This window comes from Leucopleurus acutus (genome assembly GCF_964270905.1).
Source record: "Leucopleurus acutus genome assembly, chromosome: 7".
Classification (NCBI taxonomy): domain Eukaryota; kingdom Metazoa; phylum Chordata; class Mammalia; order Artiodactyla; family Delphinidae; genus Leucopleurus; species Leucopleurus acutus.
Genome location: NC_139150.1, coordinates 84,164,007 through 84,179,067, shown reverse-complemented (window position 1 = coordinate 84,179,067; position 15,061 = coordinate 84,164,007). Strand labels below are relative to the sequence as shown.

General features: G+C 37.3%; 1 protein-coding gene across 6 annotated transcripts in view; it reads left to right on the top strand.

Annotated features, from left to right (window-relative positions):
- TUT7 (terminal uridylyl transferase 7) overlaps positions 1–12,237 on the top strand; it is a 65,717-nt gene extending 53,480 nt beyond the window's left edge. For 2 of the 6 annotated variants that reach the window (XM_082842163.1, XM_082842162.1), the window contains exons 26-28: positions 884–960; positions 1,326–1,389; positions 11,729–12,237. In XM_082842163.1, coding sequence (XP_082698289.1) covers positions 884–960; positions 1,326–1,389; positions 11,729–11,796 — 209 coding nt within the window. In that variant the 3' untranslated portion in view covers positions 11,797–12,237. Of the gene's footprint in view, positions 1–883; positions 961–1,325; positions 1,390–11,728 lie in introns of those variants that run through there. The other 4 variants (XM_082842164.1, XM_082842168.1, XM_082842169.1 and 1 more) reach the window with 4 other exon arrangements.
- The last annotated feature ends 2,824 nt before the right edge of the window (positions 12,238–15,061 follow it).

Here is a 15,061-nt window from a genome sequence, read left to right as displayed (position 1 = left end):
AAAGAAATTAAAAGCAATAGCTAACATTCATTGAGCACTTATGATGGGTAATTTCATCTCATTTTCACCACAGCCCCATTAAATGTGGTATTATTGATATCTCCAGTTTACAGATGAGGAAACTATAAACGGTATAGATAAGATGTCATATAGTCTCACCAAAATTCCTTTTGTAGGCTACCCTTCAGAAAACTCAGGTTTTGTGTTTACTCAGAGCAGAAGCATTGCGTTCCTTTTCAGTACAAGAGTGGTGAAGGAATGCCCCTGTCCTCCCACAGCTTGGATGATCTCTTCTTTCTAGCTAGTAGCAAGTTTTAAGTTGCCTACTAGTGAATCTCTCAAAATAGTTAGAGCAGGGAATTCCCTGGCCGTCCAGTGATTAGGACTCGGGGCACTTTCACTGCTGTGGGCCAGTCTGTGGTCGGGGAACTAAGATCTGACCAAAATTTATAAAAAAAAAAGTAGTTAGAGTGGTGATTCTGGCTGCCTAGGGGGCAGTAGCAAATCAAAGAGAGATGGGATATCCTGGGGCAGGGATGGGGTATTATCAAAGCTACGGAAAGCACTAGAATCTTGGTTTCTTCAGACTGCAGTGTTTTCACATTAAATCAAGTAGTCATAATATAAAAGTAAAATAAAAAGGGGAGGAGTGGGGCTAGAGTATGGTGAATTTCCTCCAAGAGCAATTAAAAATAATCAGCTTCTTTCTGTCTAAAAGTTATGTTGCTCCCTCTCATTTCTTCCAATATGTTATTATTTTGTCCACACAGTATACTGAGTAGAGTTTCTGTCATATCAACAGAAAATCATTCTGTGAACGTTTGAAACAGGGCTACTACTTTGGATTTAAAGTAGGAACAAAAAGTGCTGATTTCTTTCTCAGGTCTGTCTAAATCTGATTGTGTATTTGGATCCCCTTCTTCACCTAGCCCTTTGAGACCAACTGGCACATTTGTTCAGGTAAACCTAGCTCAGGCCTGAGCAGGAAACCCTCCCATCCTCTGTCTCTCCTGCAAACACGTACTGAGTGCTAGCAGCTCTGTGCCAGGTGCTCGGAGGTGCTGGGCTGCCCTAGGCCCTCCCTGTCTCCATCCTCGTGGCTCCTCTGCTCTGCCCGAGGCACAGGTTGTGATGAGCTTGCTGTGCACCAGCTCACCGGGTGTGCTTTAAGGGGTCCTGCAGATGTGTCTTGCTTGTTGATTAACTTGCAAAGTTCTGCCACCCACATGCCTAATTTCAGCTCTCCTTGGATTTAGTTACAGTTTTCAGGCTGTTTCGGATGCTGTTCCTTTCGACTTTGTAAACCAGTCTATTTCGTTTTTTAGGCAGTGCTTTTACATGAAGACCAAAAGAAACAAAAAACATCTATATTTTTGAGTCCCCAGTCAGGTATGTGGGTTTGAAAAAAAAAAAAATGTGTGTTATTTTATTTACTGCATAGTGTACCACATGCCTTTTGAGGCACTTCCTTTGAATAAGTGGTTTTAACAGGGATTGGACATCAGAATCACTTGGGGAACTTTTAAAAATACAGCTACCCTGCCCCCACCTTCATTTCTCTTTTTTTTCCTTTTTGCGGTATGTTGGCCTCTCACTGTTGTGGCCTCTCTCGTTGCGGAGTACAGGCTCCAGACACGCAGGCTCAGCGGCCATGGCTCACGGGCCCAGCCGCTCCACGGCATGTGGGATCTTCCGGGACCAGGGCACAAACCCGTGTCCCCTGCATCGGCAGGCGGACTCTCAACCACTGCGCCACCAGGGAAGCCCAACCTTCATTTCTTAAATCAGATGCTTCAGGGGCTAGGCTTAGGCCTGTGTATTTTTTAAATGTTCTAGGTGATTCTTATACCATCCTTGAGTAGGAACCATAGTCTAGTTATTTGTTCCTCTTATATACTTTTTGTTTCTGCTTTGAAATTGCCACTGTCTTGTCAGCAGTGTATTCTCCTCATGGAGATTATTTACCATGCACCAAAGTAAGGAAAGAAAGTAATCATTGACCTGAACACTCTCTCTCTCAGCTGCGTCATTTATTCATTCCTTCAACAAATATTTATTAAGCCACACCTCCCACCCACCCGCCCCCTCTAAGTTCAGGGTGTGGGCCTAAACACTGAAGATACAGCAGTGAATCAGCAAAGCCCCTTCTCTCATTTACTCTGCATTCTTGTCAGAAGAGAGACAAATATTTCATGTGGGACAGATGCTAAGAAATATAAAGCAGGAAAAGGGAAAGAGAATGTTGGGAGGGAGGAGGCCTCTCTGATAGAGTAACATTTAAGCAGAGAATCAAGTGAAAGGAAGAGGCAAGCCAAGAGGAAATTGGAGTTAGACTCTTACAACAGAGCTGAGAACAGTTTTGTCCTGAGTGGGTGACACTAAGTGGGATGAGGGTGAGGAGGGTTGGTTGGAGGGGAGGTCAAGGGTATACAAGTGTGGGTCATGCAGCTCCTTCAGCAATGGTAGGGATGGGATTTTTATCTCTACATGAGATGGGCAACTGTTGGAAGGTTTTGAGCAAAGGAGTGGTATTATCTGAATTGTTTTAAAAGGTTCATTATGCCGTGAGGAGGCAAGGGTGAAAATTCAAACCAACAGGGAGGCTCCTGCTACAGTTCAGGGGAGAGTGGAGGACGGCTTAGATGTAGGTAGAAGGGGTGGAGGAAGTGAGGACTGCTAATGTTCTGGAGACTTTAAAGGTAGCGCCAACATGATCTGTTGATGGGTTAGATGATAAAGCATGACAGAAAATCATGAGATTTTGAGAATCAGAGCAGACATTGTGATTTTTGCTCTGAGCAGCTAGAAGAATGGAGTTTGAATTTCCTGTGCCGGGGAACCGTCAGGGAGAACAGATTATGGGGAGAAATAGAGTTCAGTTTTAGACGTGTAAGTTTTAAGAGACCTGCTAGATATTGGGTAGAGATGTTGAGTAGCCAAGTAGATATAGGAGCCTGGCATTTAGAGCAAAATCCAGGCCGCAGATACAAATTTGAGCATGCTCAGTGTATAATAGATGGTAGTTAAGTCCTGGGTCTGACTGCGATCACTTAGAAAAGAGAAAAAGCATGTAGAGGCTCAGGCAAAATAAACCAAGGAGACACAGGAAAAATGGTTCATGGGGAAGGAGAAGCAGCAAGTTGGGTCCCGGAGTCCAAATGGAGAAAGTGCCTCAAAGAGGGAGAATTGACTTCATGCAAATTGCTGCTCATAGGTCTGTGCACCGAAGACTGAGAATTCAGCATTTTATTTGGCAACACAGAAGTCACTCACTGTGACTTTGAAAAGAGCCATTTCTTTGGAGTGGAGGGCAGAAAAACTTGATTGTAGAGAGTTGTGGTGAGAAGTGCTAGAAGAACTGTAGGCTGCTTAACTTCAGCTGTGGGTTAGTGCCAGGTGGGGCTAGTGCCCCATCCCCACCCAGGCCCCAGGCCTAAGGAAAGATGCTAAAAGGGAGGGGGAAATGGGAGGCTGTGAAGGCCTTCTCTTTCTCTTTCTTTCTCTCTCTCTAATCTTCAATAAAGTAGAGTTAAAGGAGGAACATTCTATAAGCAAATAGAGCATGTGTACTCTTTTTAACTTGATTGTATAGTTGATGAGAAAAGTTAAGTTTTTGAAATTTTAAAACTTCATTGATATAACCTGACATTTTTATATATAATGTAAAACAAGCCACATATTTTATGCTCAGCTTTTACATATTGTGTCTTATTGCTAATGTGCAAAGAATGTTTGCATTTAGATTGGAGAGGTGCCTGTGTTAGTTTACAGAGTGTGAAGAGGCTAATCTGTATCTACCATCAGGTGTCGGTTTCTGAGAGATAGCGCTCTCAGAGCCTCAGCAGCCTCCAGAGTCCCACCGTAGAGAGAACTCTTCCCAGCTTTCACCAAACCAGGCTGAAATAAGCCAGGGCACAGTGATCTCACCCTGGGAAAGCTGAGAGCTCCAGGCAAAGAGTATTTGGTTGTTTCTACTTTGAATGTTAACAAGAGAAAAATTAATTGAATTATTAAATTATTTAAGTACTTCCGTTTCTGTCAGTACCACGATGAATTATCTCCAGTATATAAAATGATCTACATAGAAGTAGGCATTTATTTTTATGATATGCTAATTTTACAGTTGGGTCTTTTTTTTTAATGATTGGAAAAAACATGTGAAATGGCATCAAATCTCTTTACAATCAAAATTTAAAAGGCCTGAGTATTGAGGTTGGTATGCAGAGTGAGGTAGAACAACTCAAAGAGAAACAGAAATCTTCAGAGAATTGCCACCCTTACCCAAAAGGGGAATATGGTGTCCATGAAAGGTAAAGATGTAGGAGACTCTGTAAGAACACGCAAGAGCAGCTCTCTCCTGGGAAGGTCTTGTACTTGCTGTCAGTGGAATGCATGGACTTAAAAATAAGAAAAGTTCTACTGGGAAAACACTCAAAATGAAATTGTGTGAAAAGAGAATGGGGCCTATCGTGAGAGGATTTGATTGACAATGGCAGCAGCCATGAAAGATGGATGAGATTGACAGGCTGCCTCTGAAAGCTACTTCAACAGATGAAAGTGTCTGGGAAACAGACTCCACTGCAGTTTGTGGGATTGTTTCCCGTAGATCCTCTGAGAGTTTGAGGATCACAAGGTTACCAGATGTAAGCAAGGCAAAAGAGCGTTGTTTTTACAAGCTTCAGCCTTGAACAGGCATTTCCAGAACATTTTACATAAGAAAATACTGATCCTTGCTTAGTTGAGATATTTGTTTTGCCAAGGATAAGGTGTTTCTGAATATCGGCTTTGCCATCAGATCGCATGGTGTGATTTCTAGCTTTGTGATCTTATCCTCCACTTCCTTCAGTTTCCTCATCTGTTACAAGGGGATAATAGCACTACTATCACTTGCCTGGTATGGCTGTTGAGAAACCCTCATAAAAGCACTTAGAACAGTAGCTGCATGCAGCGAGGGCGGAGGTTGACAGGGGGTGCTGATGGGGTTGATATTCCCGCAGGGCATCTGTCGGCATTGCTTCTGCTAAAGGCTTTACACATCTTGAGAGTAAAACTTTATAATTGTATAATTTTTTAAGTGGGGGAGAAATACAGATATTAGACATATGCCTAGAAATGGCATTACCAATTGACAGTAAGTTAGGATTTCAATAAATTTTCTTCTGAGTAAAAGACTTACATATTTATAAATCTTTTGAATAACTGTAAAACTTTATTATTTTCCTGTAGTAAGTTTATTACAATAAATAGGTTTACTTTATACCAGAAAAGAAAAGAAAACATAGGTGGTTAAAATTTATCCTTTCCAATAAATTAAACTTCAAGTTTAATTTATTGACAACTGTTAATACTGTCACATTTACCCATGGTAAATTTATACAAGTTATCTATATTGTTATAGATGTGAAATATGTCTCAACTGTAAGTAGTATTAAGTTTCCAAAAAGCTCTTCCTTTTCACAGGCCTATTTATCTGTGATGCACGGGTAGTTTCCTAACAAGAGCCTGCTGGTGTGGACAGCCCCTGCTCTCACACATCAGTTATATTGACCTTAGAAGAAATTAGCTGCTCTGAGCTCCAGATGTCACATTTATAAAATTGGCAGTAGCACCATCTGTGTAATCGGGTGCTGAGAAGATTAAAGCACCCATTCAGTAGTAAGCACTCAACCAAGTTCTCTTTTCCTCTCCTGATACCTCCCTCCATTCCTTTCCACTAAGCTACGTATAGTTCTTCACTCTCAAATGTGATAGTAGTAGGTAGAAAATCCCATGAATTTCCTTGATCTTCATTGTTTCCTCCCTCCTGCACATACACACAGCCAACACAGTGCCTTAGATGTTCAGTAAGTTTGGAAGAATAATCAAGAATACGAGTGTTAAAATCAGACTTACTTGAGTTTGAAATCCAGCTCAGTCATTTACTAGCTGCATTACCTCTGTCGAGTTATCGAACCTCTCAGTGCCTCAGTTTCCTTGTCTATAAATTGGGGCTGATATCTCACAGGGCAACTGTAAGGATTAATTTCATATATGTAAAGCCCTTAACACAGCATCTGGCACACATCACTCAATAAATTATTACTACTCTTATTACTGTGGTTAACGCAAAGTCTCCAACCATGCTGTACTTCTCTCTAACTTCTAGGACGAATATATAATGGAAATTTTTAACAAAACAGGAGTATGTGGAGATTGGAGAACCATAGTCATAAACTGTTCAGTATGAGAATCTCAGAAAACTAACATTTTTCTATTTCTTAATCCTCTACCGTTTTTGCAAAGAAAATTACTTTTCCAAAGAAACTACCTCTGTCTCTTCGTTTATTCCATTTTAATCCCAGGATTTGAAATCTTAAAAATTGGAGATACTATAAGAGATTGGTGGATATCTTTTCTCCTTCATGATGATGTATACTTTTTTCCTTAACCAGAATGTTAAAGCCTACTTATTAAAAACAAAAACACAGTTCTCTTTATGATAGTAAATTTAAAATAATAGAAGCACTTTTAAAAAACCATATGGGGAGATCTTAGTATCAGTGAATATAGATCATTCTTTTTCATACCCTTCTTGATATTCCAGTATATGAATATACATTATTTATTTAACCATTCCTTATTAATGAGCTAGCTCTTTTCAAACATTTGTTATGTCAGTGTCCTCAAAACTTTTTTGCTCGCATACTCTCCCCCAAAATGTTGAACCACCAATATATCTCCTTATATGTGTTTAAGTTTATATCTCCATTTTTCATCGTAATTGCAAAACATGTAATTTCTGGAGGTTTTTTGTAAATATTGGCATTTTAAAAACAAAACTTTTAAATCAAGCTTAAATGTATCAAATGAAATGTAAATATTATTGCAGAAATTTTACATCTTTTTTTTTTCCGCCTTGAATTCTTTTGTTTCACTTCCATGGAATTTTATCTTAAGATGGTACCTTTTTATCATATATATTTCAAGCATTTTATTGACCAGCCTATCATACTTATCTGCAACAGAAGTGTTTATATAGATTGAATTTTTTTATATAAATTGAATTTTTAAGCTTTTTATTAAATCTCAAAGTGTAAACATTTCTTCTAAATTATTTTTATAGTTATAAGAATAATATAATTAGCCAAAACAAATGTTACAAATTTTGATTAAAAATTGCTTTTTATGTTTACTTACTGAAAATGACTGTCCTTTATTTAGATGGGATTTTTTTCCCCATGCATTCATTCAACTTTGGATCAATACTACTTATTGCAGGACTGAAACAGTGAATCATTTCTGTTCCTAATCTTTTTGTTTTTATACTTGGTAAACATTGAGAAAACTCATTAGTCTTTCTGATAGCAAATTAAAAGTAATAAGAAATACCTTTAGGAGTCTGGGAAGGGAAGATGTATTACAACAGTGCCACTCAGTTATTTTCATTCCTTTTTAATTAACTGACCAAAAATCACATAATAATGCATCATCAGAAATTATTTTGATGGTCATCAGCTATCAGTGTAATTTTATGAAAGCTAAAAATTTGGGTTTTTATTAGAGGCATTCACATTTTATCACAGATACCAGCATTCTGTGTGCCTCCCTGCCTCTCAAAGTTTTTTTTTCACCCTGGGGCAATGTACCACATTAAGAGGTGGATGGTTAGAAGGTATGCCTCTCTGTCTTGTGAAAGGGGAAAGAAAAAGTGGTGTGATTCCTGAGAACCAGCCCAAAGCCTGGGCCACAAAGGCATTCTCAGAAAGAACTCAGAAATTGAAGCACTGTGGTCAGCTCTCTGATTGCCCAACGAATACGTTAAGCACTTGTCCTGTTAAGCTATTCAGGAATACAAGTACCCAAAGTTGAAGACCACTGTTTAAACATTATAATGTATATTTGCATGTTTGTCTAGTTATTTCCTCAGGATAAATACCCATTTAGGAGGATAATAGGTTTAAAGGTATGCATGTTTCGACAGAGATACAATTAATGCCGTGTTGTGATTGTTGGCAATCTCAGAGAGTCATTCACAAACTTTCCATACCCTCACTCCATTAGGGTAGTCTTTTTTTGCCAGTCTGCTTGAAGTTCTACTATTACCATTAAACACTAACATTTCCCACGTTCTCATTTGTATTTCTTCATGTTATATCTTTGTATTTTCGTTGAGGTTTCATTTTTGTCTTTAGTTCTTTCTACTTAGAAATTCATTCATGCTTTGTCAAATGAGTTACAGTAGGCTTCGCCACTACCACCAGTTTATTATTCTTTCAGCCTCATTTATGATTTATTTTGCCATACATAACATTTGTTTGTTTGTTTTAGTAGTTTGATCTAGCCAGCTTTAGGGTAGTTTCAAGTCATGCTTACACAATTTTAAGAATTTCATGTTCTTCCCCCAGATTACATAAAAATTCATATTTTATTTCTAGCAGTTTTATCTTTTTTTGTGGCCGCACCATGCGGTGTGTGGGTTCTTAGTTCCCAACCAGGGATCGAATATGTGCCCCCTGCACTGGAAGTGTGGAGACTTAACCACTGGACTGCCAGGGAAGTCCCATAGTTTTATCTTTTTACATGTGAATTTTTTATATGAAGTTTCTTCAGGTATGATGAGATTTTATATATATATATATATATATATATAGGACTACATGTTTAAGTGATGCAGTAATAAAACTATAAGTACTATTCTTAGAAAAGAATGGTTTCTTAACATTTTGGGGAAAAATTTTTTTAAAGGTACAGATAATATAACAACTACCCATCTACTAGAGAATTGGCGTTATTTTTTCACATTTTCTTTTCAATCATTTGTTAATAAAAGGTTAAGATGGTGACTACACCAGGCCCATTCTGTCTGTCATGTCCCCCTCCATCCCGGAGGATCCATTATTATGACTTCAGGTACCAGTTCTTTTTAAGCCCTTACTTATGTATCCTTTAATATACGTATCCATGGTGAATATTTAAATTTAAATGACATATCACACTGTATAATAAGAATGTTCTTCAACATGCTTTTTTATATCTATTTAACGAAATTACTTTGAAATTTATATATGTTGTTGTATATAGATTTAGCCTCTTTCTTTACAGTATTGCATCATACAAATACAGAATATTTTATGTAGCCATTACCTAGTACGTGAACATTTAGATTACCTCTGATTTTTTCCTATTATAAACAGTGTTGTAGTGATCATTCTTGTGTGAGTCTTCTTGAGCGTGTTTTAGAGATTCTATAGGGTTTGAGTACCTAGAAGTCAAATTGTTGGGTCATAGCGCATTTTCATATGTGCATATGTGCCTTTTCAGTTTAGTTAGATACTGTCGTATACCCTCTCATTGGTTGAAACAATTATCACTCCCATCAGCAGTTTTTATTCTTACAAATCTGATGAGTGAGAAATACTTTGGTGTTGTTCTAATGGGTATTTTTTTGACTCTGGTGATGCTAAGCACCTTTTTCTATGTTAACTGGCCAGTTGGAGTTCCTCTTCTATAAGTGGTCTGTTCAGATCATTTGCCCGTTTTCCTGTTGCATTATCATTTCCTTAATAATTTACAAGCGTTCTTCATTCTGAATACTGAGCATTTATTATTATATACTTCCTTAATATCTTCCTCCAGTATGTCTTGTCTTTCACCTTGTATCTATTGCCACTTCAGTTTTTAATTTTGAGATAATCAGATGATTGGTTTTTCCCTGATTAGTTTTCATGGACATGTGATTCATGATTTTAGGGTTATCTTTCAGAAATTCTTCCCTAGCCTGAGGTTATAAAGATACACAACTGTATTTTTTTCTATTAGCTTTAAAACCTTATTTTTCCTATTTAGATCTTTAATCCATCCGAAGTGTGTGTAGAATATGAGGTGCAGTGATCTAAATTTTTGTCCTTCAAGTGAAAAGCCTGTCCTCAATACTTTGTGCAGTTCAGAATATCAAAGATGTGTATTTTTGACCAGTAGACACTCCGTGGTATAAATATGGTATTTATACACAAGCAGAGTACTTTGAATCTTCCTGACATAGCACTCATTTTTCACTGTGAGTTGACTATCTAGGTGTCCTGCTTCGAAAAGTTTGCTTTTGGTGGGCATAAGTTTATATTTGCATACTTAATATTTTGGCTTTGGACATTTTAGAAAGTATAGTTTAAGCAAAATGAAAATAAAAGCCATTTATACTTGTCCCGTTCTAGAGCATTAACTATTGTTTAGGTTTTGGAGGTAAAATCTTCCCAGCTTTTTACATCAGTGTAATGATAATAGTTAGCATTTATTGAGTACTTTCTATGTGCCAGTTTCAGTTGCTTTACATGTATTAATTAATTTAATCGTCACAATAACTCCAAGGGGGTAGGTGTTATTGCCCTTATTTTACAGATAAGGAAAATGAGGCGCCAAATAGCTGATTGGTAGGGTTTTTCCTTTTTTAATTTTTAGTTTTAATGGAAATATTATTCATGTGGTTTTATAAACTGCTTTTTTCATGTTATTAGTTATCCTCTGCATACCTAATAATCCTATTTTGTTCATGATATACTTAGTCATATCACAAGTTCTGGACATTTGAGTTGTTTGCATACTTAAATTATTGTAAGGTTTGTATGAATATTCCTTTACCAAAATTTCTACCCACTTCCCTGTCCTTCTGCTTTTCCTTCAAACAATTTGGTGGTTAGGAATTGGTATCTTGTTTGCATTTCTTTGATTACCCATTGATATTGAATATTTTTTTGTGCTGTCTTTTTCTCTTTCATATATTGCTTTTTCTTTCACCAGCTATCTATTGGTGTTCATCTTTTCTCTATTGATTTGTAACTTCTTTAGTAATAAGCATAGAAAGCCTTTTTCATAAATAAAATATAATGTGATGTACTTAGGAAACTCTTTCCTCACCCCAAGATTGTATAAATATTCACTACTTCTTATACTTTGACTCTCTTATATTTAATTCTATAATTCATTTGGAATTAGGTGGGGAGGAAAAGTATGATGTGAGGGAGGAAACTTATCTAACCCTTTTCTTCCAAAATTACTTATTTGACACAATACCAGTTATTGAACAATCCATACTTTCCCCCATTGATTTGAAATGTATATAATCAATGTGTATAACCTTTGTTATATGCTACTTTCTTACAAGTAATCACTTAAGAATTTCTCAGTTTTCTTGCTTCGTTGATCTATTTGTTTAGACTCCAGAACAGAACTTATTAACTGTTCTGTGGTATGCATTTAATTAGCAGTCTTTATTTCTGTCCTTCACCTGTAAATATAATAAATTTCCTTTTTTTCTTTTAAATCAATGACTTATGGCTACAATATCACCATTCACAGCTTCGTGTCGTCAGAGTAATGACGCAAGATATATATTTCTGACCAAAGTATTCCTTGCAATCTATTCTGTTTGGTTGCAGATGCAGAGCAGAGCCTTTAAAAGTTCACCTGGCCTTCTGTACCAATATGTAAATAGTGAGCATGCAAATGTATTAAAATGATGTCACTCTAGCAACTCGTCTGCATTTAGAAAGAATGTGACGAGGCTTATGTTTAATAGATAATGTTCTATATATACCTTTTTACAATATATCTAGCCAAATTACTTGATTCAAAACAAGTGACCAGTATGAAAAGTTTCTGTGAATAATTAACAATAAGAAGTAATTGTATGGCGTTTACGATAAAGTGAGGCTTGTTTCATTTATGTTGGGTTTTGTTTTTTCCCCTCCTCTAGGTAGCCTTTCCAGTAAATATATGACTCAGGGAAAAGCCTCAGCGAAGAGGACCCAGCAGGAATCATGAGGGAAGGAAAATGCCGCACTCTAAATGGCCACTCAGGCGTTCCTATTCACTTTGAAAATTAGGTTCATTTCACAGGACACAGCAGCATAGATCAGGCTTCAACTTAACATTTAAGGGAAATGTCCGATTTTTTTTTTTAACTTAATGAAATTGTTAATGAGGAAAAAAAATTTTTATATAGTCTTACCTACTACAAATCCCTGTAGATTTAAGGATTTTAATAGAAAGCCATGATGTATGTATTGAAGACAGGTTTAAAAAAAAAATGTAATTATGGGCCAGTATTCAGGAATACAATTTCATGCTTTTTAATTCTTTCAAAGCACACTAAAATTGGTGTGCTGATGAACTCCAAGTAAATTAATCCTTTTTTTCCCTTATAAATCCTTTTTGTTTGTTTGTTTTGAAGAGGGGAAATTATATTTATTGTTGTTGACTGAATCCTTGTGTGAAAGCGTGTCAAATATGTGTGAACTGCCACTACTGTATTTACGATTTACAAACCTTACTTTATTGATATTTGTAGAAGAAGTGATAACGTGAACATGAGTACCTATTTATGTGAGCCTTCCGTGGATGAGCAGTGCCACTGAGGGGCTTTTAGTTTTCTTCCCTCTCTAATTTTAAGTAAGTTGACATATAACTACTATGGTCATAAAAATGAAGTAAGGAAAACAAAAGAGTCCTGTTTGCTGCTAAAAACATTTTCAAAGGAAAAATGACAAAAGTAATTTTTACTTTTTATGATATTCAGAAATTAGGGTGGAGGACTTTTAAAATCCCTGATTATTAAAGAGGCTATCTCTGCCAATCATGAGTTTGATTGGTCTGACTGGAGCCCTCCTGGAACTGTTTCTCTAATTCACAAGCCCTTAAAAGTAGTACATGGTCTAAACTATGCCTCGGTTTATTTATCATTTTGAAATAAAATCACATTTTCAACCTGTAACTTTATCCATATTACTTTCCACTGAGAGTCCTACATTTTCTGAGGAAACTAGGTCAAGGATTAAGGGCAGTACAGATCTGCTCCTCTATCCCGTGTTCCCTTTACATGTGCTCATTCGATCTGGTGTTTATTGACACCCGACGCCTGCCAAGTCCTGAGAGTGTGCCAGTCAGAGGCACAGATTTATGGGGGGTGAATGCATAGGAAGGGCTGCAGGGGGTGCTTGCTGGGCAAACGTTCCCAAATAGAAGAGGGCTCAGAAAGTAGCACACCTTGTGTGCCCTTCTTTTAAACAAATTACTTGGAGACATTTTCCAGCTAAAAAAGAACCATATCAAAATTAACTTTAGAGGGGAGTTCCCTTTGGCTTAGTGGTTAGGATTCGGGGCTTTCACTGCTGTAGCCCAGGTTCAGTCCCTGGCCAGGGAACTGAGATACTGCAAGCCACGCGGGGCAGTGAAAAAAAGAAAAAAAAAAATGAACTTTAGAGTAGGGAAGTTGTGGTAGAAAGAATTAGGCATTATTCCTTACTCAGTTTTGAATGAACAGAAACTCATGAATTAACAAGTGAATTAAGCACCCTGGGCTAAAACTGCTCTACCTGACTTTCCTCCGCTGCTCCTCTTTTCTTCTCTTGCCTTCGCACATGAAAGTCGACTGGACACGTAATTCTTGTCACTTTCATTGGAAAGACTGTTGATGGCATTCTGTTGTCTTCTGGCATAGTAACGAGATTGGGGCCAACCTGATTTTTGTTCCCTTATAGGTTTTATTTTTCTCCTTGGATGCTTCTGTGTTTATTTCTCCCTGTAACTTTTGTATCAGTGACATTTGTCTGAAACAAAAGTGAATCCAATGTCTCTCCCCACCTAAGGTTTTTTTTTTTTAATTTGAGAGAATATCTGTATTCATAATTTTAGTTCTCAAAAATACTTTTGTCTATTCTCAAATGCCTCTCCCTATCATCTCTTTTCTTTCCGGTTAGGAAAGCTTGTCAAGTTTAACCTCCACGTGACTGGCTTGATTTTTAGTGTCATCCTGCTGTTCGCTCTTTCTAACATGAGGTTTGTTATTGCACTTGTAACTTTCTTGAACTTACCTAACCCACCACCTTCCTTTTCCTCTCATTCTTTTAGTTTGTTCTTATTATCTTCCTTTTCATAGAAACCATATTTTCATATATCCTTTGAAGAATGTTGAAAGTTTCCTACATTTTATTCCGATTTCTAAAGTAGATTCTGCCTAATGTATTTGATAGCTTTTTGATTTTCAGTTCGTCACACTGAATCAGTGGGACAGTGACTAGTATTTGCCAGCAGACCTGGATAATGTATTGCCCTTGGTTCTCTTCACTCCCTTTACTTGGATGCTGGTCACAGCCCCTTCTCAGCACCCCAGCTGGGGGACAGGAACATCTGCTCCATGCTGAGTCCAGTTTCCAGGGTGTGGCTATCTTGCAGATGCAGCTGGTCTGTCTCTTACAAGCTGCAAAAATGCCCCACCACCAGGGTTCTCCCTTCCTCTTTCTCTCAAGAACAAAAATATGAAATCCATTTTTTATACCCCCAATCTACACTTTTTAATCTCTTGCTCAGTGTGTACAGTAGCTGGAATGTGCACACTTAGAGATGTTATTAAATGTTCTCAGATAACTTCAGTTTATTCAAATATATGTGTGTGTATATATATATATATATATATATATATATAAAAAACCCTAGTGGAAAAAATCCTGGGTAGATAAGTCAGTAGGGTTCAGTATTACGGCAAAAAAAATGTTGAAAAGCAAACAGAATTTAACAAACCTCCCTAAAATTGCAAAGATGTGCTCGGTACTTCTTTTTCTTTGAAAGCAGGCTTGTTTGGACAGCAGCAGTCAAGAATTTAGCACACTTTCCACTGAGTGGAATTCTAGGCTTAATTAGATTCTGGCTCTGCCATTATTCCAGCTGAGAGTGTGGCAAATCCCTCTGACCTTTTAGCAGTTCATTTTCCTCGCCTGTAAAATGGAAACCATACCTGCCCTTGCACAGTAGTGAGGATCAAGTGCGGTCTTACTAAGAAAACACTTTTTTAAATGTCTAGAACCCTGAAATTAAATCCTGAAGTGCAGTGTTGAACATTCCCCTATTGTAAGTTTTTAACCTATTAGTGGAAATCTAGAAGTGGTTACAGCTTGGGACCACTTCAACAGTCTCCACACCCGCCTAACTTCAATACCACACAACAGCTGCTGCTCTGAGATAAAGGAGCACACATTTTTTATATAGTCATGAAGACACTTTCTTCTAACATGCCAGTTTCTTTCAGGGATCT